Here is a 23,163-nt window from a genome sequence, read left to right as displayed (position 1 = left end):
AGCAAGTTCTATGACAGCCAGGACTACACAGAGAAACCCTGCCTCAAACACACACACACACACACATACACACACACACACACACATACACACACACACACACACACACACACACCACATACACACAAAAAAAGAAAGAAAGAAAGAAAGAAAGAAAGAAAGAAAAAGAAAAAGAAAAAGAAAAAGAAAAAGAAAAAGAAAAAGTTAGTCTGGGCCTGGGAGGTGGCCTCGTGTCGTTTTGACCATGATCCAGGGACTGATGGAGATGGCAACACCAGAGACTTGGGAAGAGAGCTAGTAAGAAATGTAGGGTCAGCCACGGCCTGGGTCAGAAGCGTTGCTGCACATCGGTCCATGTGTGAGTGTCGGATGGAGAGTGAGCTCGATGTGCCAGCTTGTTTAGTATTGCTAAACCTAAGGGTAAGTGAGCAGTCCCAGAACTGTCGGAGAAAGAGATGAGGCGCCCATGCCTGTTGCAGAATCCAGAACTGCTGTCTTCCTACGCTGGAAGGACACTGAACCAATGCAGGAGTATAGGTTCCGCCATGTTCTCCAAGACTTCTTGGAGAGGCGCTCCGGACAGGTAATTTGGTGGCCTGAAAGGTCCTAAGCGTCTCCTGGCCTGTTGGCTGGCTCTGGCGAGTCTGGTCCAGCCAACCTGCCCTCCGCGTAGGTTTTTCGAAGCACAAATTAGCCCGGATCACACAAAACACCAGCCGCTGCTGGGCCTGTTTTTGCCAGTCATTTCTCTGAATTCTCGTCTGTTGAAATCAAGCATTCCTTCCTCTGTCAGTTTCCTAGAGTGCAGAAATCCAAGACGGGGCGGGGCGGGGCCGGGAGTGCTGGGGGCGGGACTCCGTGCAGCTCCTGACTGCAAATCCCAGGGCTCAGCACCCAGCCGGAGCGCATTCAGCTGTCGCGCCATGGGGAACGACGACGCGGTCCACGACGGGGGGCTGTTGGCCGGGCGTGGGCCAGAGACCCTGGGGACTGACGCCGGGCTTGGGGGCGCGGGCGCGGCGGCGCTGGTGGGGGGCGTGCTGCTCATCAGCATGGTGTTGGCGGGCAACTCGCTAGTGTGCGTGAGCGTGGCCTCCGAGCGCACCCTGCAGACACCCACCAACTACTTCATCTTGAGCCTGGCGGCCGCTGACCTCCTCCTAGCAATACTAGTACTGCCACTCTTTGTCTACTCCGAGGTGAGCCTCCATGAGCTCTTTCCCCATCTCGGTGCCGTTGCTCCGCTCCCCTCCGCCCCTCCTCCCCTTCCCCTCCCCCGGCCCCAGAGCGGTTCAGCCGCTTGGACCTTCAGCAACCTTGAGCCAGGGCGTTTGCAGGGACTCCAGGTCTCCTCACTCCTGACTGCTCACCGTCTCCCGCTTTCCAGAATCCAGCGCCAGTTTTGCGTCTGTCGGTCACCCTACCATTCTCTGAATCCCTTCCTATTCTCTGTGATCTGCTGACCCAGAGAGGGCTTGTGTCCCTGGAACCAAGGATCTCAGATACTCTTTCCCATTAAAGTCTCGGGTCCCACTCCAGAAATACTGTACCCCTAACCCCCGCCAAAAGCCAGCTAGACCGACAGGCAAGTGTGCAGACACACATCTCTGCCGTCGACCACTGCCTTTTAGTGACACCCCCCCCCCCCAGAGAGAGAGAGACAGACAGACAGACAGACTTGCCAGCCTGTGCCAGCTCACCCTGTGGAAGAAGCCCAAAGCCTGTAGCCACTCAACTGCCAGGAGCTTGGAGCAGTGAAGAGTGTAGTCAGAGAGACCTGGGCGGGACAGTGAACCTAGGAGCGCCTAAGGGCTCAGAACTTTTTGGAGACTCCAGGACAGAGTCACCCCAGACCAGGTCTGGTTCTTAGGTGTGTCTGTTGTGGTGCCAACTCTTCTCTCTGTACGAGGTTTGGCTAGAGAAAAGCTGCTTAGGACAGGAATGGGGACATGGTGGCCTGGACTGGGGGGGAGGGGGATGGCCTGCATGGGATTTCTAAGGAAGACACTGAATTCTGGAGCTAGGGCAGAGGCCAGCAGCCACGCTTGACCCCAGGTCCTCCCCGAGGGACTGACGTCACTGTGATGATTCTTAAGCTCCTAATCGTCCCAAATCAGTATGAAGGGATTTGGGAATGGGTGGGTTGAGATGGCTGTATGCTCCTTTGCCCTTGAAGAAGAGTACGCTATGCAGATTCACAGAGAGCCCTATGAAGTCTTTGTGCTTTTAGAACACATCTGTCCTCAGAACAATTGTCATGTGTATACCGTCCAGCAAGTGAAGGGGCCCATCCAAAGTCCCACAGCAGTGACAGTTGAAGCAGGCAGGATAACTCGTAGCTGAGTCTTGGAGGTGGGTAGGATTTGTGTTTAGTGGGCAGAGGGTCAGGCCTATACCCCTAAGGGCTCCTCCCCTCCAGCAGATGGTATCAATCCCCCCTGGGTCTTCCCCAAGCTTCTTACCTAAGCAAAGGAGACCTGAGTCAAGAGGCAGGTCTGTCTGCCCCCTCTGTCTCCTCTAACACAAGCGCCCCCCCCCCCCACTGTCTCAGGATCACATTGGGCTTGTATATCCCCAATCCCCTCTAATACACAGCCATCGCCTCCCCCACCCCCCAACAAGGATGGGGGTCAGAAAGTCAGCGGCTGAAAGATCAGGTCTTGTGCTTTTCTGCAACCTCTGCGTGCCTAGGTCCAGGGTGGCGTGTGGCTGCTGAGCCCCCGCCTCTGTGACACCCTCATGGCCATGGACGTCATGTTATGCACTGCCTCCATCTTCAACCTGTGCGCCATCAGCGTGGACAGGTGGGTATCCCAGACGACCCCCCTCCCACCCCCACCTCCCAGTCACCTGCCCAACTCGGCGCCTTCACCATGCCTGTGTCCCTCTAGGTTCGTGGCTGTGACGGTGCCACTCCACTACAACCGTCAGGGCCAGCGCCAGCTGCTGCTCATCGCTGCTACATGGGTGCTGTCCGCCGCGGTGGCTGCGCCAGTGCTGTGCGGCCTCAACGATGTGCCCGGCCGCGATCCAGCCGTGTGCCGCCTGGAGGACCGCGACTACGTGGTCTACTCGTCCGTTTGCTCCTTCTTCCTGCCCTGTCCGCTCATGCTACTGCTTTACTGGGCCACTTTCCGCGGCCTGCGGCGCTGGGAGGCAGCCCGGCACACCAAGCTGCACAGCCGCGCACCGCGCAGACCCAGCGGCCCCGGCCCGCCGGTGTCTGACAGTGCTCCTCCGGGCCCCTTCTTCCCAGACTGTCTGCCCCCCTCACCCAGCCTCCTGCAGAGCCCCAGCGGCTCCAGCCCGCCTGAGCCAGATCTCTCTCAGGGACTCTGCGGCCCGGAGTGTCCGCTCCCCGATGCGGTGCTCCCGCAAGCGCCAGCGCCAGCGCCAGCGCCGCCTTCCCGCAGAACGAGGGGCGCCAAGATCACCGGAAGGGAGCGCAAGGCAATGAGAGTCCTGCCCGTGGTAGTCGGTGGGTTCCTGCCCTGGGGCAAGAGCTGGTTGTAGGGAGGGGTCCCGGGCTCCGCGAGGCGGGAGGTGGGAGAGGTCTAGATTGAAAGGGTGAAAGGTGGGTGGGGAGCCCCGGGTGAGGGTGCAAGGATACAGACTCACGCCGCCCACCCCCAGGGGCCTTCCTGATGTGTTGGACGCCTTTCTTCGTGGTGCACATCACGCGGGCGCTGTGTCCGGCTTGTTTCGTGCCCCCTCGCCTGGTCAGTGCCGTCACCTGGCTAGGCTATGTCAACAGTGCCCTCAACCCCATCATCTACACCGTCTTCAACGCCGAGTTCCGCAGGGTCTTCCGCAAGTCTCTCTGTCTCCGCTGCTGAAAAGGTCACTGGTGTCCTGAGGTCAAGCAGATCCAAGCCTGTGTGCGGAGTACGCTGGCGCTCATTCGCCTGATTAAACTAATTATTTCCTAATCATTTACGAAGGCTGGGGGTCGAAAGAGGAGGGGTTTTGTGTTCGCCTGGATGTTGGGACCGGGCTCCTGCCTTTGAGGATGTTGCCGGCTCAGTTCTAGGAGGCTTCTGGTCTCTTCTGTCCCAGGAAAGGTGGAAGAACTTCAGTTGGCTTAGTTTAACCTCAACATGTAAAGCGACCAAGTGACTAGCTGGGAGAGGAACTAGAGGAATTTCCCGGGCCCGGGCGGGCAGCTGGGTCCTGGATCCTGTCCAGGGCAGCTCTTGCTCCTTGAAGAGCGAGGCAGGAAGGGCTCTGCTGTTATTGAAGGGGTCGGGGCACCATTTGGGGAGCTTTCTTGAGTACAGTACACATAGCTTCCTGCCAGCCTCTCACCGGGAGATACCCAAATCTCGCAGTTTCACTAAGGCGCCCTCCCACTCAGGCCCACACAGGCCATCTTTACCCCATGGGTGGTCCAGCAGCAGGGTTCAAGGCGGGACTGAGGGACCCAAGCAGCTCCTGAGCTCTTTGGCTAGGGCCCATCCCATCAAGAAGAGATGGCTCCTGGCAGGGACAGCTCACCCTAACACTACCCCCTCCTGTCATGGGAGAGATGTAAGTCATGACTGCTGAGGGGGTTTTTAGATTGGGGTTCCACACCAACAACAACAGGCACAAAGTGTCACACTCTGTTCTCAGTGTTGAGAAATGACAAGCTATGAGATCTACAGCAGTTAAAACAGTCCTTGTTGGGTAAGGAGCAATTCCCCAGGACTGAGGGTACTATGGCCACACTGGTCTCTGGTGGCTCAGTGCTCCCTGCTGGCCTCTGTTGATCTCTCAGGACTAGCAAGCTCCTGCTGTGTGTGTGTGTGTGTGTGTGTGTGTGTGTGTGTGTGTGTGTGTGTGTCAATGGAGTCATGGGTTCATATTTGTCCACACACTGTCTAACGTTAGTGGAATTGGGGCTCCCTTAAGTTTTACCCCTGGAGACCCTAGGATACCAAATGTGCCTGCCCTTTGCTGACTCCCACTGAAAAGTTCTGCAGATAAAAATGTACGGCTGAAACTCATGTGAGTGGGGCAGAAGTCACTGGAAGCTTGATGCAGCTTGGGGAACTGAACCCTAAGTGCCCATGTCCTGAGACCCTTTGTCTTCCTTAGAGGAAAGGGAAAGAATAAATTGAATCAATTCCACTGCTCTTGAACGGTCACCCTCTCAAAACCATCTTGGTGTTCTGGGACCTTCACACAGTGCCACTCCTTGGGGGTAGACATCCTGGCTGCCCCGTCGGATGTCCTGTGGTTAGCAGTGGCTGGCCATTTTCTTGTTTGGGTAACTCTTGGGTGCAATGACTTTGCCAAGCTGTCAGTGTGCAAACTGAGCTGTGCTGTGTAGTCTCAGCCTACTCTGCATGGCCCTGGTGGCTGGTTAGAGCTGAGAGCTACTCGGCCACCAGAAAGCACTTCTGGGAAGAAGGGCAAGGCCCAGGCTTGATTCCGGCAGAAATAAACAGGGTGGTCATGAAGACCTTACTCAATGGGAAGGGCCTCAGGCCTGAAGCCTCCAGGTGTGCCTGGCTCACTGATAAGCCTTGGGGAGAAGGTGGGGACCCCAGAGAATTGGGATCTCCTTATTTATATACATGTCCCACCCTCAACTATCCCTGTAGTTCACATTGAGGGACCTCAGGGATCTGCTGGGTGCAGAAAGGGCCTTCTGATAGGAGGAGGAACCATTCTTGGTTCAGTGCAGGGGATTGGGATGATATTCTTATACATACCAAGGTGTAAAGCTGGTGTGTATCTCATAGGAACTGTTTTAGAAGTAGGTGTAAGAATTGGTAAGTCGGCCGGGCGGTGGTGGCGCACGCCTTTAATCCTAGCACTCGGGAGGCAGAGGCAGGCAGATCTCTGTGAGTTCGAGGCCAGCCTGGGCTACCAAGTGAGTCCCAGGAAAGGCGCAAAGCTACACAGAGAAACCCTGTCCCGAAAAACCAAAAAAAAAAAAAAAAAAAAAAGAATTGGTAAGTCTATAAGTTCATCCTAAACTTGAAGGCACTCCTTTAGACTCTAGCTAAGTCTGCATATCCCCTACATGGTGAAGGGGGGCCTCAGGCCCCTGACTGTTATGAGTTGAGATCTTAACTCAGGAGGGCATTTCTGAAAAATGAGAGGCTTCCAGAATATGCTTCTCTAACAGTGTTCTTTGTTAGTAGGAACACCAGGTCTCATTCCCAAATCAGCCAAGTCCAGTACCTAAGTATGAGTCTCCCCCAAAGGTCTCCACTCCCTTACCTGCTCCCAGGGACAGTGTCTAGGATGGTCCTGGGTGATGAGAAGAAAGAGTGGAGAAAAACAAGACAACCAGGCCTTTGCATGCAGAAGCCCTGGTCATAGGCCAGATATTTCAATGTGCATCAAACATGATGCCCTGGAGATTCATGGGAGTCCTTTAGCTGCTCATGGCACTGCCTGGACACAAGCAGAGCTGAGAGGCTATGGAGGCAAACCTTGCTAAGCAGCCTCAGGTTCTCCGGAAACCACTTCCACTAGAGAAAGATAGGCTGAGAGCTCCTTGGCTGTGAAGGCCGTGAAGGTAGCTCAAGAGGAGGATTGCTGCAGGCCTGTATCACCACAGCAGGACCCAGGGGAGTGCACAGCCCACACTCACACAATCGGGACATGGCAGGAACCCTCTGGCCATTGGAATATGAAGTGGGCTTTGTAATGGCACCATCCAGGTGGGGGATGGGGGCTTTATTTACAACTTTATTAACAGACAAAACAGATATGTACACGTGGCGTAGGGCACCCCCACAGGTAATGGGACACTCGTGATCCAGGGATGAAAGAGCACCGCGATAGGTCAAGGGCCCTGGGCTGTGGCAGAGGGCCCCTGTTCTGAAACCCACCAGCATTCCTTGGTCTCTGGCAGGAGTTCCTTTCAAAGGGCATAGTCTGTTTGTTAGTAACTTGTCCGGCAAGTTTCCCATGGCCTCACTTCTCAGCAGCCCCCATAGTCATCAGAGGGCCTAAGCCTGTGATGGCCTCGCAGTAGAGCAGGGAGAGGCTTGGCTCAAACAGCAACTTTTTCTATTACACTTTCTTCAACATGGACTTCATCAGCCTGGACAGTGACAGATGTTGACTGGCCACAGACGTGCTGATGGTCTTTCCAGTCCTGGAAGGTATGACAACCATGTTAGCAGGAAGGACCACAGAGACCCACTGTGGTACAGAGCAACATATCACCTGTGGATGGGCCCTGGACTTCACCAGGAGGTGGCTGTGAGCTGTCGGAGTGAGGGAACGTTCAGATACATGAGGATAACCAGATTGAATATGTTTACGCATCATGTATTTGTTGTTGTTAGAATTGTTTTGTTTTGAGACAGGATCTCTCTATTATTATAGGCTCTGGCTATCCTGGAACTCACCATGTAGAGCAGGCTGGCCTCAAACTCATAGAGATCCTCCTGCCTCTATGTCCCTAGTGCTAGGATTAAAGGTGTGGGCCATCATACTCTGCTGCTGTTAGAATTTAAATGAAAAGTTGGACACAGTGGTTCATGCCTGTAATCTCAGCACGTGGGAGGCTGAAACATGAGAAAAGCCACAAGTTCGAGACCAGCCTAGGCTAACAGTATAAACAAATAAATAAATTTATATGTGATATTGCCACCCACCATGGTATTTATAACTGTGAAGATGATACTAACTGTATACACACACACACACACACACACGCACGCACGCACGCACGCACGCACGAGAGCAAAAACAAGCACATCCTGAAGGTGAAAGGTCATCTCAGGAAAGGCCTGCCTTATGTTGATAACAAAAAATTGTCCCAAGTAATAAAATCCCATAGCTGTAGCAGTGTGGGTGAGCAAACTATGTATACATCGGGCCCAGACAGCCACCAGACCCTGGCAGCACTACACAACGAGACACCGTTGCCCGTAACTGGTATAAACTGCCATGGTGCCTTGGAGCTGTGGACCCTGGCCAGTTCCCCAGGGAAATCTAGATGCTTTCTTCTGTGAGGTGAACGAAGGGGTCATTCATGGGTGAGGAAGCCCAAGGCACATGCCAGTGTCCACCTGAAGCAACAAGCAGGCCTCCATCCAGGTCTTTGGGCAAATATCCAAGACTGATTCTTTTTTGTTTTGTTTATCGAGACAGGGTTTCTTTTCTCTGTGTAACAGTCCTGAATGTCCTGGAACTTGCTTTGTAGACCAGGCTGGCCTTGAACTCACAGATATCTATCTGCCTCTGCCTCCTGATTGTTGGGAAGGAATAAAGGCATGTGCCACCACCACCCAGCAAGACTGATTCTTGAAACCTCAAATTCTGAATAAAACAGACAAACAAACAAACAAATATAAACTATTCTTTCAAACTTCATTGTTTGAGGCAGGGTGGTGGTGGCACACGCCTTTAATCCCAGCACTGGGGAGGCAGAGGCAGGTGGATCTCCGTGAGTTCGAGGCCAGCCTGGTCCAGGACAGGCAGCACTTTCGCACAGAGAAACTCTCTCTCAAAAACTAAACAAACAAACAAACAAACAAAATCCCAACAACAACAAAAACTACTTCATTGTTTGAAAACGCTCAGCTCTGACCAAGAAAGCAGGTGCTAATGCTTGACAAAACTGTCTCAGAGAAGCCTTCCTGTACGGACATTTCAGATTCTCCACAGCATTGAAGCAAAAAAGCCTGGCACTATGGTGGGAAACAGACACACCTTCACTCTAGAGTTCCCGGAGACAGGTCATGTCATGTGGGGCAACGTGCAGCATGTGTGTGGCTGAGGGCACAAGCCATTCCTAACCTCAGCTGATACTTCAGGTACCCTGCGGCTCCTGCAGGTGGCTGCATGCTCTTGTGCACAGTCTGTAGATTTACACACATTCTTTCCTGTGTATGCCAAACCCAGTATAACTAAAACTTTAAAATTAACACTGCTTTTCAAAAGTTAAGATGTCAGTCTAGGAATGGAATCCTCAGCACTTGGGATGCTATGGCAAGAAGGGTCACAAGTTAAAGGCCAGCCTGGGATACATAGGAAACCTTGTATCAAAAAAGAAAAACAAGCCCTCCGTGGTGGCACACTCCTTTAATCCCAGCACTTAGGAGCAGAGCCAGGAGGATCTCTGTGAGTTCGAGGCCAGCCTGGTCTACAGAGCGAGATCTAGGGACAGGCACCAAAACTACACAGAGAAACCCTGTCTCGAAACAAAAACAAAAAACAAACAAACAAAAAACCCAAAAACAAAAACAAAACAGAAACTGGAAGGGGGCGCTTTGAGATGACTTAGTAGAAAAGGTCACTTGCTGTCCAGCTGATGATCTGAATTCAGTCTCCAGGATCTACACACAGAAAAGGAGAAGAAACAACTCCTTCAGGTTGTCCTGATATCCATGTGTGTACCATGGCATGTGTCCCTCATAGGGATACTAAATAAATAACGTAATTAAAAACAAACCAAAGGACAAAAAGACCGAGTACAGCTCAGTGGCAGAACACTGGGCACGCACAGCCTGCCTTCAGCCCCCAGTAGAGCAGAACAACCGCCAGTGAGCCAAGGAGCCGGCTGCACTGGGCAGGAGCACTAGCTGTGCACCTTTCACTATGAAAGGTCTAGAACAAGCAATGCACACATGCAAAGTTGATTATCCCCACCAGGGCCTGGGGGCAAGGGAGGCAGCAGGTCGGGGAGCGCCAGGGATTCCTTCAGGGGATGTTTAAAAATGCACTGGGTATTGTAACTCTCTAAAATTCACTGGCTGTATGAATATAAACCAGGGGAATTTTATGGCATGTAAATCACGATCCGATTAAAGATGTCCTGACATACAGCTCACATGGGGTTTGAAAAAAATAAACACTGTGTAAGTTAAAAGCAAAACAGGCTATGACTGTTATCTAGCGCACAAGAAAGCCAAAAATAGCCAACTTTTCAGGTGCGTAGTTGAAAAAGGTGAGGAAGTTACCTCCTTCACAAGTTACCACTTGTTCAAAGTGGCCTCTGGCTTCTGTTCCTTCAGATCTCTGCTAGTGTTCCCTTTGAAGCCAATATGAGAATTAGGGATAGGGACATTCACTTTTAAGAAAAGATTTATTGCTGGGCGGCGGTGGCGCACACCTTAATCCCAGCACTCGTGAGGCAGAACCAGGCTGATCTCTATGAGTTTGAGGCCAACCTGGTCTACAGATCAAGTTCCAGGATATGCTCCAAAGCTACATAGAGAAACCCTGCCTCAAAAACAAACAACAACAACAAAAGATTTGATTTATTATTCTTATTTTATGTGTAGGGGTGTTTTGCCTGCACAGATGTCTGTGTACTATGTTTGTGCCTGGTGTTCATAGAGGGAAGAAGAGGGTGTCAGATGCCCTGGTATTGGAGTTAAGATGGTTGTGAGTCATCACGTGGGTGCTAGAAATTGAACCCAGGTTTTCTGCAACAGAGTACTCTTAACCACTGAGCCATCTCTCCAGTCCCCTACCTTCATTTTATATCATTTCAAATGAAGAAGTTGCACACGCCTTTATCCCAGCACTCGGGAGACAGAGGCAGGTGGATTTCTGCAGGGCTACACAGAGAAGTGCTGTCCTACCCAAAACAAAACAAAACAAAAGAAAAAAGAAAGCTGGAGCATTTGTCTTATTGATGCAGGACATCAAAAAGAGGCTGAAATCCCAGCACTCGGAAGTCAGAGGCGGGGCCGATTTCTGTGGGTTCGAGGCCAGCCTGGTCTATAAAGAGAGCTCTGAGACAGCCAGCCAGAGCTGTTACACAGAGAAACCCTCTCTCCAAAAAAAAAAAAAAAAAAGAAAGAAGAAAGGGGGAAAAAAAAGCAGGCTGACTCAGCATGGTGTGGCTCCAAGAAGTGGAATCTCTCTTCCATACTGTTCCGAGAATCAAAGCTCCCAGAACACGAAGTGAGGGCTGGGACAGAAGCCTGCCTGTGGACAAGTTCTCTATTGAGCCTGTGCCAGCACTTCCGGAAGCTTCTGGCTGGGAGTAAGGTGTGGTGATGTTTTGTGATCTAACAAATAAAGCTTGCCTGAAGATTAGAGTGCGCAGCTAAGCCACTAGTTAGCCATAGAGGCCAGGCAGTGGTGGCACACACCTTTAATCCCAGCACTCGGGAGGCAGAGGCAGAGGCAAACAGATCTCTGTGAGTTCAAGGCCGCCCTGGGCTACACAGAGCCAGTCAGTGGTAGCTCACACCTTTGATCCCAGCACTTGGGATCTCATGCCTTTAATCTCAGCACTAGGGACGTGGAGACAGGAAGTGATATGGCTGTGTGGAGACAGGAATATAAGGCCGTGTGGAGACAGGAGGTCAGGTGCCCTTTCAGCCGAGGTAAGAACTTGAGGCTGGCTGTTCTACTTCTCTGATTTTTTCAGCATTTACTCTGATATCTGACTCCGGGTTTTTACTAATAAGACCAATTAGAATCTGTGCTACCGTGAGGCTCCTTGGTTACCTGTACACTATGATCTCTCTCTCTTCCAGTGGCCCGGGCTCATGTCCCAGCATCCCCAAGTACCAGTGGAACAACTTGGCTGAACTTTTCTCGGTGCAAAAGCTTGTTAGTAGAGTTCAGAAGATGAACTTCCGATTTTGCTCCCCAAATCTCTGGCATCCTGGAGACAAGTGCAGCTACAGAGATGACCAGAGAACATAGGCCATAGCTTCCCTTTAAACCCTAGAGACAATGGCTCCTGTGTGCTCACCAGGGCCACACGGGACTGCCAGGAGTCCACTAGGGTGAGAACATCACACTTTCCTTGTGGATGTCAGGGTGGGGGACACATGTCCACTTCATAAGCTGCCCTTCATGACTATCTTTCCATATCCACATTTTGTTAGCCTGCCAAGTTTCGGCAAGGCACCAGGCCATGGGTTCTTATGGAAGGTTCTGTCTGCCGACACAGCTTGAACCTGCAGTGACTACTGAGCGTGTCTGAGACAGGTCTGCTTCCCTATTCACACACCTAGACCCACCCAAGGGCCTAAGGCTACTCCTCGGCAACCCCAGAACCAGTGCCACAGACTCCAGGTGACTGGGGCTGGGGCTGGAGATGTGTCTCAGGGGGTAGAATGCCTGCCTAATTTAAGGTCATTCTTGACTACATATGGAGTTCTAGGCTAGCCTGAAATACATGAAAGCCCGTCTCAAAGAAAAAAAGGAAAAACTCTCTTTAATGTTCTCAGAGCCAATGGTTAAATAATATAAACAAAGCCACCGTGAACCACGATTCTTACAATGCTCTGTGAGGCCTGCTGGGATAGAACATGATGAGGCACCCTCAGAACACTGACTCCCTACCAGTGTAGCAGGTGTCACCATGGGCACACAGATACACACGTGCCTTCTCATCCCACAGATCCAGTTGGAAGCCTGCAGAAAGGGGATTCAGGAGACTGGCCTTCTGCAGAGCGTCCAGCAGGCAGCTCCAGGCAGCCTCTGCCCAAGACATTCTAGATGGACCACAGCCCTGAAGCCAGCCTTCTGGCCCATAGGGACCTGGAGCGAGTCCACCTGTCTAGGCCCTGTACAGGACACGGGACGGGAAGAAGAGGCTGAGGCAATGCAGGCATGTAAGCAAGCATGGTACCTTGCGCTGGCAGAATGTGGAGCAGTAGTTGACCTTGTGGCATCCGGTACACTCACTCATGGCCTCCCGGCCGCAGTTGACACAGGACTGCTGCAAGAAGGACAAACACATGTCAATGTCACAGCAGGTGCCAGGCTCCGGGGCAGTAACCCGAGACTAAAGGAACACCAGGCACAGCCTTATGGAGTGTGTCCTTCCCAGTGCTCTTCGGTTGTCCAGAACTGGCCTCCCCCTTTATCTGAGTATGCCCTGAATCAGGTGCCAGAACGTCAGTGTCCGAACTCCAAGGAGACTCCCTTTCAGCCATGTGGGTACAGAAAGCCTGGTTGGGGGAGTTCTCAACCCTGGGCACACTTCCTGAGTGCTTGAGGGCCCAGGCTGCAAACATGCAGCCATGCCAGCACTGGGCACATCAGGGTCTCTGAGCGGCCTCGAGTGTATCAACTATGGGGTTTGGGTCCTAGTACCCCCGGTGGTGGCCAAGGCTTCCCCCATACTGCTGTTCAGAGTCATTTCACTGAAACAGCACTGATCACCTGACGTTTGGTGTTTTTTTAAGCTACATTAGGGGAGGACAGTTAATGAACTGAGGTGCTGAACACAACCTCTCAATGACTGATTTTTGTGGAATAAGTGATTATGTATGGCATTTGGCAACTGCAAGATTGCTATCAACGAACACTTTCCAGGATGGAAGGAACCAGAAAACCTGAGACTGGGCTACAGGGTTGGGAAGGATGTCCTTGTGTGTTGCTGGGTCACACAGGATGGAGGGATCTATGCTGGTAGGGCAATGGGCAGCAGCTTGCTGTGACCAACATACACAATATACAGATGTGACTGCTGTGCTCACAATGCTACCCAGGCCAGCTTGACCACAGTTTTTGTGGGTATGCTGGAAACACAACAGTTCCTTGTAGACTCTTGTTCTGAATTTCAGCTTTCTTCTGTGATCTTCACTGTGACCACCTTCCCACTTGTGAAACGTCAGCTACCTCATTCCCTTTAGAAATCCTGGGTGACTCAGCTGAACTCACTAGCACTGAACCAAGTTTCCAAACCCTGCCTCCACCTTGAATGACTAAATACTACAAAAAAAAAAAAAAAAGTCCATAACCACGTAGACTGAGTTGGTAGGTCAGAGTCTAGGAAGGCACCAGCAGGGAGGGAGGGGTGAGGATCCAGACACATGGAAGCTAAGAAGACAGCACAGGCCACAGCCAGAGATCTCAAAACTTCAGCGCATTCACCCTGCTGGAAATACGTGACCAGATAGATCAGCAGTGTGGGAGATAAATAGGTCTGAAGAGTCTATGGCTACTCTGTTCGGGAGAGCCCTGAGTGAACTTGTTCAGTGACCAGGTCTGCGGAGAGAGAAGAGCAGACAATGGCAGACACCCCGGTCCAGGCTGCAAGGACGGCACTGAACACAGGGATGTGGTAACACAGAACACGTTCCTCTACAGGGATGTGGTAACATAGAACACGTTCCTCTTACGGAAGCCACCTGTCGGTTCCACTGTGAGAAGAGCCCGCCTGAACAGTCCAGATAAGCTGCCAGACTCTTCAGAGAACAGGAGAGCAGCCAGGCCTACGCAGCTGGGGAGGACACCCCTCCCCTCCTCGTGCTGGGGTAGCTTGTGTGCCCCAGACAGCCCTGAGCATAAAAACAAAAAAGGCAGTGACAATGAAAGTCACTGTGGAGCTGGCAGTTGTGATCAGAGGCAGGACAAGGGGGCTACGATTGACATGCTCATGGAGGACAGCCTGTGATGGTCACAGGGACCCTCTGTACTAATTCTGCAGCTTTTCTGAAAAAAATGGAAGATGACTCCAAGATCTTTTTTTTTTTTTTTTTTTTTGGATCAGAAACAACCTTTCTCCATGCCAGCAGAGGTGCACATACACTCCAGGGACACCCATCTGTGCTGCAGAGTGACCTGAAAAAGCCCTTTCTGAGCTTCCTAGAAGGCTACGAAAAGCCTCTGAACCAGGGAGTGGCTTTCCATGAATGGGCCTCAGCAGAAGGTCACCACAGTGATCCTCAGTGCAGAGGCCACAGGACTCACTGTGGGGCATGTGGTCCAAAAAGCAGGCCCAGATATGAGGCTGGACTCTCGAGGGCATCATGGCCCCGGCAGCATGCATAACAACTGCTAAAAGGCACGAGTCCTTGGCCTCTGCCTTCGAAAGAATGGGTACCTAGGCCCTGTGTCTCAGAAGGGCCAGTGAACTGTCCATGGGCACAGCAACAGACCAGGTTCAGTGTCAACTTACAGTGTGGCAGGAATATGTACAACAAGCAGCTACGCCACCCAGTACTCTAGGAGTCACTCATTTCTAAATTATACAAAGTGCACATCACAGGTAACTGAGCAATTTCTCACAAAAGATCCGAGCAATAAGATGAAAAAATTACCTATAAAATGTTCAATAATCCTGAATCACTCAAGGAATAATCTCAATAATGTACTTGCCACTGGTTCTGCAAATGACCTTTAAGTCTAACTTGAACTTGGGAGCTGCACATGTCTGGGGTGGTTCAATGCCTTGTCCCTAAACAACTAGGTGTAGCTAGCCTGGAACTCATTTTATAGACCAGGCTTGCCTCAAACTCAGAAATCCACCTGTCTTTGTTCTAGACTTCTTCTTTGAAGGCATTCAGTTCTTTATTACATTTATTTTTATGTGTGTGTTTGAGCATATATGACATGGTACATATGTGGAGGTCAGAGAACAACTTGTAAGAGTTGGTTCTCTCCTTCCACCATGTGGGTTCTAGGGATCAAACCCAGGTCATCAGATCTGGCAGCAAGCATCTTTATATAATCTCACCTCTTTTTTGTTTGTTTTTTTTTTTTTTTTGGTTTTTTGAGACAGGGTTTCTCTTTGTAGCTTTGCGCCTTTCCTGGAACTCACTCTGTAGACCAGGCTGGCCTCGAACTCACAGAGATCCACCTGGCTCTGCCTCCCGAGTGCTGGGATTAAAGGCGTGTGTCACCGCCACCCAACTTTCCTGTACTCTGTAAGGATCTTGGTTTCTCACATCATGACCCCAAGATCTTACAACTGAGAACTATGCCCAGAGATGATGGCCCAGAGAAAGTGAAGCCATTTCCTCCAGTTCCAGTCTTCACGTGGCCCTCGGACCTCTGACCAGCCTTGTTTCTGCTCAGATCCTCAGATACATCTGTTCATAGCACCCAGTGCAGGTCCATCTGGCCTCTCCTGTTTCTGAACGACCCCTCTTGGTGGGACAAGGGAAGCAAAGATGCAGTGAAGTACCTCTCCTCCATCCTAATCCTGCCTTCTTCACTAGCAGTTTATAGACCGTCTGTTAAATCCAATCCATCTTCAGCAGTCAAGCGCTTGTGCTTCTTCTGTGTCTGTGCTTGCTGGTGAAGTTGCGGGAGAAACGTGTAGAAGATAGACATGTAGCTGCTGCCACAGTCTCATTTTTCTAGTCTATTAAAAGCATAGAAGACACAGACAGTCCCAGCCCTGGGGCGGTAGATGCTGGGGAACTGCAAGTTCCAGACCAGCCTAGACTAGCAATCAAGAAAGAAAGGTGTGTGTGCACTTGTGTAAGAGCCCCCATGCCACCAAGTGGGAGTGAAGTGTGAATGAGACACTGAAGACCAGTCTTCATGGTGCTTGGCCCCTAGGCCCAGAAAGGAGTGTGTAGAGATTGTTGGTTGAGACAGACGATAACCGAGCTGGAGAGATAGCTCAGGTTAGGAGCACTGGCTGCTCTTCCAAAGGTCCTGAGTTCAATTCCCAGCAACCACATGATGGCTCACAACCATCTGTAATTAGATATGGTGTCCTCTCCTGACATGAAGGCAGAACACTATATACATAGTAAATAAACAAACCTTCTTTGTTTTGTTTTGTTTTGTTTTTTCGAGACAGGGTTTCTCTGTGTAGCTTTGTGCCTTTCCTGGAACTCGCTCTGTAGACCAGGCTGGCCTCAAACTCACAGAGATCCGCCTGGCTCTGCCTCCTGAGTGCTGGGATTAAAGATGTACGCCACCACCGCCTGGCTTTTTTTTTTTTTAAACAAATCTTAAAAAAAAACAAAAAACGATGGATTACAGCCAACAGCCACAGCTGTGCACATGGGCTTCTCCGACTATCCATAGCCCTGGGTCAGAAAGCAGCTGTACTGGGATGACTGTCCACAACTGTGTCCCATCTAAGCTCTGTTTGATGGACATCTTCAGTGCTGGATACACATGAGCTAGGCAGTAAAGGTAAGGCACATATGAGTGTTGAGTATCTGGAATCTTGGGCCTGTGCACTGATTCTCAGGGTGGTTTCCACGGTCAGTGTCTATTTGTCAGAAACATGCCTGCAGGGGCACCTCTCAAGCTGCAGGTAGCATGGTGAATCTCAGGAGGAGCACTTCCAATTGTCCTCAGAGAACACAAAAGGGACCCTGCACCCCTCTCTGAGCTCCTGCAGTATGTATGAACTAATATGGGGTCAGACCTGGGTAGAGGACAGTCTTCCTTTCAGACACATGCAGGCAGAATTCCAAAGGCTCCTTTTCCAGCACCGTGGCCTGTCCCTTTAAGGTAGCAGCTCTACTTCTGCAGGCTTGGCCTCCAGAGGTTACACAGAGGTTGAGAGGAAGCAGTGGCTGGCACCTGGGCATTGGAAGAACTTGCCAGAGCCTGGTCTACACACATGCCTGAAGAACCTGCCAGTGCCTGGTCCACACACATGCCTGAAGCCTGCAAATTAAGCAGGACAGCTGTGTGCTGGCTGAAACAGGGAACCACCCAACTTACACGATGCAGGCCAGGCTAGAGGCTCTCACAGACGGATGGATGAATGGCCAGGTGGACATTCACCCTGAATGGATAGAACCTAGAGGTTGTTCCTACAACGGTTGGTCACTGCAGGTGCTGGCTATGAAAAAGGAGTCTTGAGCATCCTCCCTTGGCACCACTGATAGAGGGAGCATCTCCTAAGGAGGCTCACGGGGAGGCCTCGACAAGTGAGCACACCCAGGATAGGTGTGCTGTTTCCTAGACAAAGCAACTGAAATAAGAGGAAAGCCGCAAATGCGCAAGGTTCATCAGGAAGCAGGCCTGCCAGCAGACACAGACCAAGGGCTTGGATTAACGGCATCTAATTGGAAGCAAGAGCAAGTCCCTGGAAAGGGTCATAGCTGGCTGATCTGGCTGTGTGGGAGAAAGCCAAGCATTCTAACTACGGTAGCCTGTCTAGCCTGAACTTGCTATGTAGCCCAGGCTTGCCTTCAACTCATTCCCTCTAACCTCTTGTCTGTGCCTTTCTATCCCCTGGGCAGGTGTGAGCACTAACTGTCTCACCACCCAGCCCCTACGGACAGCTCCTTCCCAAGGCTGAGGCCAACAGTTCCAGGTTGTCCCACGGCTGTACAGACAGGAGCTTCGTGGGGGACTCAGAGATGAGCACTGGCATCTGGTCAGCAGCCAGGAAGACAAGAGTGGAGGACCATGCTCCTGCTCTGGGATGGTCTTACTCTAGTGGATGTTAAGTTCATTCCGGAGAAGGCAAGAACAGCCCTCCCTCAGAGTCTGAGCAGATGGGCCTTCACCGGGGCCACTCCTGCACCTGTACCTTTGAACTGCTGCTCAGCAAGTGAGCAAGGGCTCTTGGATGCAGTGGTTGATATAAGACCCCGAGGCTACTCAGCCAGCTTGGCTTCTGCTGGACACAGTGCCCTTGACAGGCAAGGGCACCCTCTTCTCTGCCCTGGTTAGTCTCTGCAGATCTAATTACAGACACACACATGAAAATCTCTCATTGTTAAAACTGGCACACATACACACAAAATCCTGTAATAACTTGCTTCAGCTAGGCTAAATTTGATTTCTTTTAAAATTCCAAATAAAATGTGAAAGCTGGCAGCCTTAGGACCCCTCCAGCTGTGTTAATGCTGCACTCTGTCCCAAAAGCCCCTCAGTGAGGCTTCTCAGCTTGTCCTAGTCCACACACCCCAAATGGAAAGGGTCCCAACATGGTCTTTCCACTCACATGCAAGCATTGTTTGCCCTCTGAACCTCCATTTCCTACGCCGTGATCAACAGGACTACTTGCAAATAAAACTTCCATGGCATGGGAGTGTTTTTTCAGACAGTACGGGCCCAGGGAATGCAAACTCACTTTAACGCCAGCTGGTGTGTTTAGGTGTTAGTGTTTCAGCCAATCGCTCAAGAAAATTCGTACATTCTGCAGTTAAAAAGGAAGCCAACTGAATTGTTGACCTGAGTCCCTCCCCTCACACTCTGTACATTCAAGGATCCCTGTGTAGAGCCTTCCTTGTAGGATTTTGAGTTCATGCCTACTGAGTTGCTAACAAGGCTGGTCCTCAAAGAATCTGAGTTCTAGTTTAGAATCCGCCATTTCACAAGAGCTCAGGGACCAGCTGCTGGGGCCAGCACATTCATCAAAGCTGTCATCATATCTGCTGGGCTGTACCCAGGAGCAGATGGTGACAGGGCTCTTCACTTCCCTCTGGTTTGGTCCCACCAGCCATGTGACTCTGGCCATGGACCAGCAGTCAAGGCCTGTTCCTAACGTACCCAGGTTCAACACAAGCCCAGCCACCTTAGCCAACTGATGGCTAGTAGGTTATTTTTGTTAATATATTTTTAAAATTCCACGTGTATGAGTATTTTAATTTCATGTATATGGGCTCACCACATGTATGCAGTGCCCATGGAGCTCCTCAGGCCAAAAGAAAGCCTAAAGATTTAAATAGTGCCAAATTATTGTGGCCTAATAATGCTACAGAACACTGAAACTAAGCCAATAGAATTAAGCCATTATCGACTACATAGCAACACTCATCAAAACAGAGCACACGCTGCAGCACAAACTGAATCCTAAAGCTCTTAAGCAGGATAAGGTGGCACATTCCTGAAAATCAACACTGAGGAGACTGAGGCAGGAGGATCATGAGATGGCTAGTCTGGGCAAAATAGGAAGATCCTGCCTCAAAAAACAAACAGCTAGGTGGGGGAGCAGCACACGCCTTTAATCCCAGCCCTCGGGAGGCAGAGGCAGGCGGATCTCAGTGAGTTTGAGGCCAGCCTGGTCTACAAAGTGAGTTCCAGGACAGCCAGGGCTACGAAGAGAAGCCCATCTTGAAAAACCAAAACCAACAAACAAAAAACACATCAGGCATGATGGCTTATGCCTATAATCCTAGTATTTGGGGGTTAGAGGGAGGAGGACCCCAAGTTTGAGGCCAACCTCATTTACATAACAAATTAAAGTCTAGCCTGGGCTACATGACACCCTGTCTCAAAACACCAAGGTAGGTGTGGTAGTGCAACTTTTAATATCAGTATTCATCACTCAGCACTTGGAAGGCAGAGGCAGGTGGAGCTCTGTGAGTTCCAGGCTAGCCAGGGCTATACAGAGAGACTCTGTCTCAAAAACAAAAACAACACAAAATATTTAAAAAAAAAAAAAAAAAAAAACTGCTAAAATCTCACAGAGAACATTCTCCAGAGCCAACTGCCATAAGAATTACAGAAACTCCTCAGCTATTGAGAGTTACACCTATTTCTAAGTGATCTAGATTAAGTGTGAAAGCTGACCTACATCAAGCCATCAACTAGTTTTCAGCAGAACTCTGAATGGGGAAAGGAAAGTCTTTCCCACAATTGCTGCTAGAATAACTGAAGGAAAACGAACCTTGAAACCCACAAGTGTTGTGCTGAGAGAAAGAAACAAGACAGGAAGGGCACACAGCTCGGCCTCTGCACTGGTGTGGAGCGCCACAGGTCGGTACTGACCTCTGCAGTGGAAATCGGGCGGGTGGAAGGGGTGGGAAGGCCAGGGGACGACACTGGGAGCCACCGGGGTGGGCGTCTTCAGTGTGATAATGTTTGCCAAAGCTCGGGCAGCCTGCACAGGACACAGGCATTTGTATCCTGTGGTTGAATTGTGCCTTGGTTAAAAAAAAAAGTCCAAAGTACACAGAAAATGTTAATAGTCATTTATCTTTGGGAAAATGATGTGAGGGATGCATCGGGCATTTGTGGTAGAGGAAGCTGCAGGAAAACATGGTGGTCACAAGGTCACACAACCCTTCATGGCCCACAGGAGGCAGGTCATTGCAAAGCAGATGGAAAACTGTGCTATGCATCAGAGCCACACCAAACGACACTTTTCCAAAGTTAAAATATGAGACATGTCTTACTACATAAAGATAGCCTGAATGTAGAAACATCTATGAATACCATGCATTCAAAAGTAACGGTCAGTATATATAAAACTGTCTTCCCTGCTGAAATACACTAATCTTTCACAAATGTTCTATCAGTGTCTGCTACTTACTATTTTCCGGATCTCCCTTCCCAGGGACAGTGGGGCAGTGAGCTTCGTGGGCCAGCACAGGAATCCCGCTATCCCAGGGCCAGGGGAGGATAATGACACAGCTACAGCCTAAGCTCACGGTACCTCTTTCCGCTCGGCTACAGTCTAAGCTCACGGTACCTCTTTCCGCTCGGTGTCAACGTGCATTCTCGCCTGTGTCACAGCGGCCTCCCTGCAAGAGCTCGCCTGCTTGGCTTGTTCAAACAGCGTCTTCAGCTGCTGGGCTGTGCTGAGCAAGGAGTTGACCATCTCTTCCAGGTACAGCCAGCTCCGCTGGTCTGACATCTCCAGCCCACTGACCACGGTGGGAGAGACAGCTTTGGTGGGGGTGGAGGGTGGCACAGCCAAGGCAGGCAGGGATGTCAGGACTAGAGGTAGAATGTGGGACAAATAAGAGGTTAGTGACACCGGGTGGTGGTGGTGGTGGTGGTGGTGGTGGTGGTGGTGGTGGTGGTGGTGCACACCTTTAATCCCAGCACCTGGGAGGCAGAGCCAGGCGGATCTCTGTGAGTTTGAGGCCAGCCTGGTCTACAGAGCGAGATCCAGGACAGGCACCAAAACTATAGAGAAACCCTGTTTCAGAAGAAAAGAAAAAAAAGAGGTTAGTGACCTCAAGCTTCATACAGCCTCACTCAGGTGTGAGGAGAGACAGGTGGCAAGGGGACAAACTGAAAGGAAAAAGGTGAAAAGGTCCTGTCCCTACTCCTTGTTCACATCCCCACATGTCTAATGTTATCAGCCAAAAGTCTTCCTCAAGGGCTGATCACTCACATCATGAGACCTACAGCCCAAGAGAGAGATAAATGGCAAGCAAGGCACCCAGAGAAGGGGCAGCCGTGAAACACGGAAGGAAACAGCCACAGGAAAAGCACACCAAGGACAGGGAATGGAGACTCAACCAGCCCCACACGCAGGAAAACCAAGGCTCATCTGGAAAGTCTCTCTGGGGTCTGCAGTCAATGTGGGCGTTATTAAGGACAGTGGGAGTCATGATTGTCATGACTGGAGAAGAAGGTCACCAGGATAAACAAGGGAGCAGTCATACTGTGATTTTATACTCACTAGACACTGTGAACTCACCCTGCAGGTAGGTCTAGAGTAGACACGTGTGTGTAGATGCAAAGCCCTTTCTACTTTACTCTACTGAGTGGACTGGGAATAGACACACCCTAACAGCCTTGAATACCCCACGTGACAGGGCTTCTGCAGGATGTTGTTTCTACTGCACAAGGCCTCTTTCCAGTCCCCACTGTGAACTGGATAAGGCACACCGTCACCACAAGGCCAGCACTCAACGGTTCACGGCCACTGTGACTTAGGCCAGATACACCACTGGCTTCTGAAAGGTGAGGGGAATGCGGGCTGGCAAGTTTGCTCAGTGAGGAAAACACTTGCAGCACAAGCACAGAAACCTGAGTTCAAATCCCAGGAACCCTGTAAAAGCTAGATGTGACAGTGCACCTCTGCAATCCCAGCATGCCTATGGTGAAATGCGAGGTTAAAGCACGAGATTCCACTCTGGAATGCGAGCTAGCCTGGCATGGGCAGAGGAAAAACAAGAGACCTTCTGTCAGATACGGTGGAAGATGAGGACTCATACCCGAGGTTGGTCTCTGACCTCCATGTACATGTGCTCTTGTGCACCAAAGGAATCATATGTCCATACTCACATACATACAAATGTGTGCAAAAACACACATGATAGGTAGGGTGGTACATGCCTTTAACTCCAGCACTCAGAAGAGGCAGGTGGATCTCTGGGAGTTCGAAGCCAGCAAGTTCCAGATCATGCCAGCCAGAGCTATCCAGACCCTATTTCAAAACAACAAAAAGGCACACCTTCCCTCCCCACACAAAAAGAATGAAGGGGGTGGGGAAGGAACTTGGGATGAACCTCAGCTGTCTGGTTAAGGCAGAAAATAAGAAAGTCCCTGCGATGAGGGGCAAGTCAACACAGAGACCACCTATGGGGTTCCTGTTCGCTCCTACAGGGCTTCCATCTGGGAGGATGAGCAGAAATCAGAAAAGCAGCAATCATGACCCACAGATTAAAACAGGAAGCCCTATGTCCAAGCTTGTGCAAAACATGATGAGGCTTTGTAGACTTCTGTGGACTCAGGAACCTCCCATGAGACTTCCCTACCTCACTCAAGTGCCACGGTTACCCTGAGCAAGAAGAGGACAGGGCTCAGAAGACACAGCAGCCCATGGTCTATCCCAGGTCTGTACCATCA

At 50.8% G+C, this 23,163-nt stretch overlaps 2 protein-coding genes and 1 long non-coding RNA gene across 5 annotated transcripts in view; 2 read left to right on the top strand and 1 right to left on the bottom strand.

The window, feature by feature from the left end:
• Positions 1 to 923: 923 nt before the first annotated feature.
• Drd4 (dopamine receptor D4) lies at positions 924 to 3,953 on the top strand. Its single transcript, XM_059249834.1, has 4 exons — positions 924 to 1,199; positions 2,692 to 2,804; positions 2,892 to 3,478; positions 3,634 to 3,953. The coding sequence occupies exons 1-4, from the start codon at positions 924 to 926 to the stop codon at positions 3,834 to 3,836; spliced, it is 1,179 nt and encodes a 392-aa protein (XP_059105817.1). The 3' UTR covers positions 3,837 to 3,953.
• A 2,698-nt stretch (positions 3,954 to 6,651) lies between these two features.
• Deaf1 (DEAF1 transcription factor) overlaps positions 6,652 to 23,163 on the bottom strand; it is a 31,075-nt gene continuing 14,563 nt past the window's right edge. For all 3 annotated transcript variants that reach the window (XM_059264610.1, XM_059264621.1, XM_059264631.1), the window contains 3 exons: positions 21,050 to 21,297; positions 12,551 to 12,640; positions 6,652 to 7,096 (listed from right to left, as the gene is read on the bottom strand). In XM_059264610.1, the coding sequence (XP_059120593.1) occupies positions 6,992 to 7,096; positions 12,551 to 12,640; positions 21,050 to 21,297 (443 nt within the window). In that variant the 3' untranslated portion in view covers positions 6,652 to 6,991. The remainder of the gene's footprint in view (positions 7,097 to 12,550; positions 12,641 to 21,049; positions 21,298 to 23,163) is intronic.
• On the top strand, positions 11,267 to 13,154 carry LOC131912121 (uncharacterized). The gene is made up of 2 exons (XR_009379536.1): positions 11,267 to 11,699; positions 12,320 to 13,154. It is a non-coding gene; the product is annotated as an uncharacterized LOC131912121 (long non-coding RNA).

Source organism: Peromyscus eremicus, chromosome 1 (assembly GCF_949786415.1).
Source record: "Peromyscus eremicus chromosome 1, PerEre_H2_v1, whole genome shotgun sequence".
Lineage (NCBI taxonomy): Eukaryota > Metazoa > Chordata > Mammalia > Rodentia > Cricetidae > Peromyscus > Peromyscus eremicus.
The sequence above is the reverse complement of the archived record's forward strand: the minus strand, read 5'-3'. Positions and strand labels throughout refer to the sequence as shown.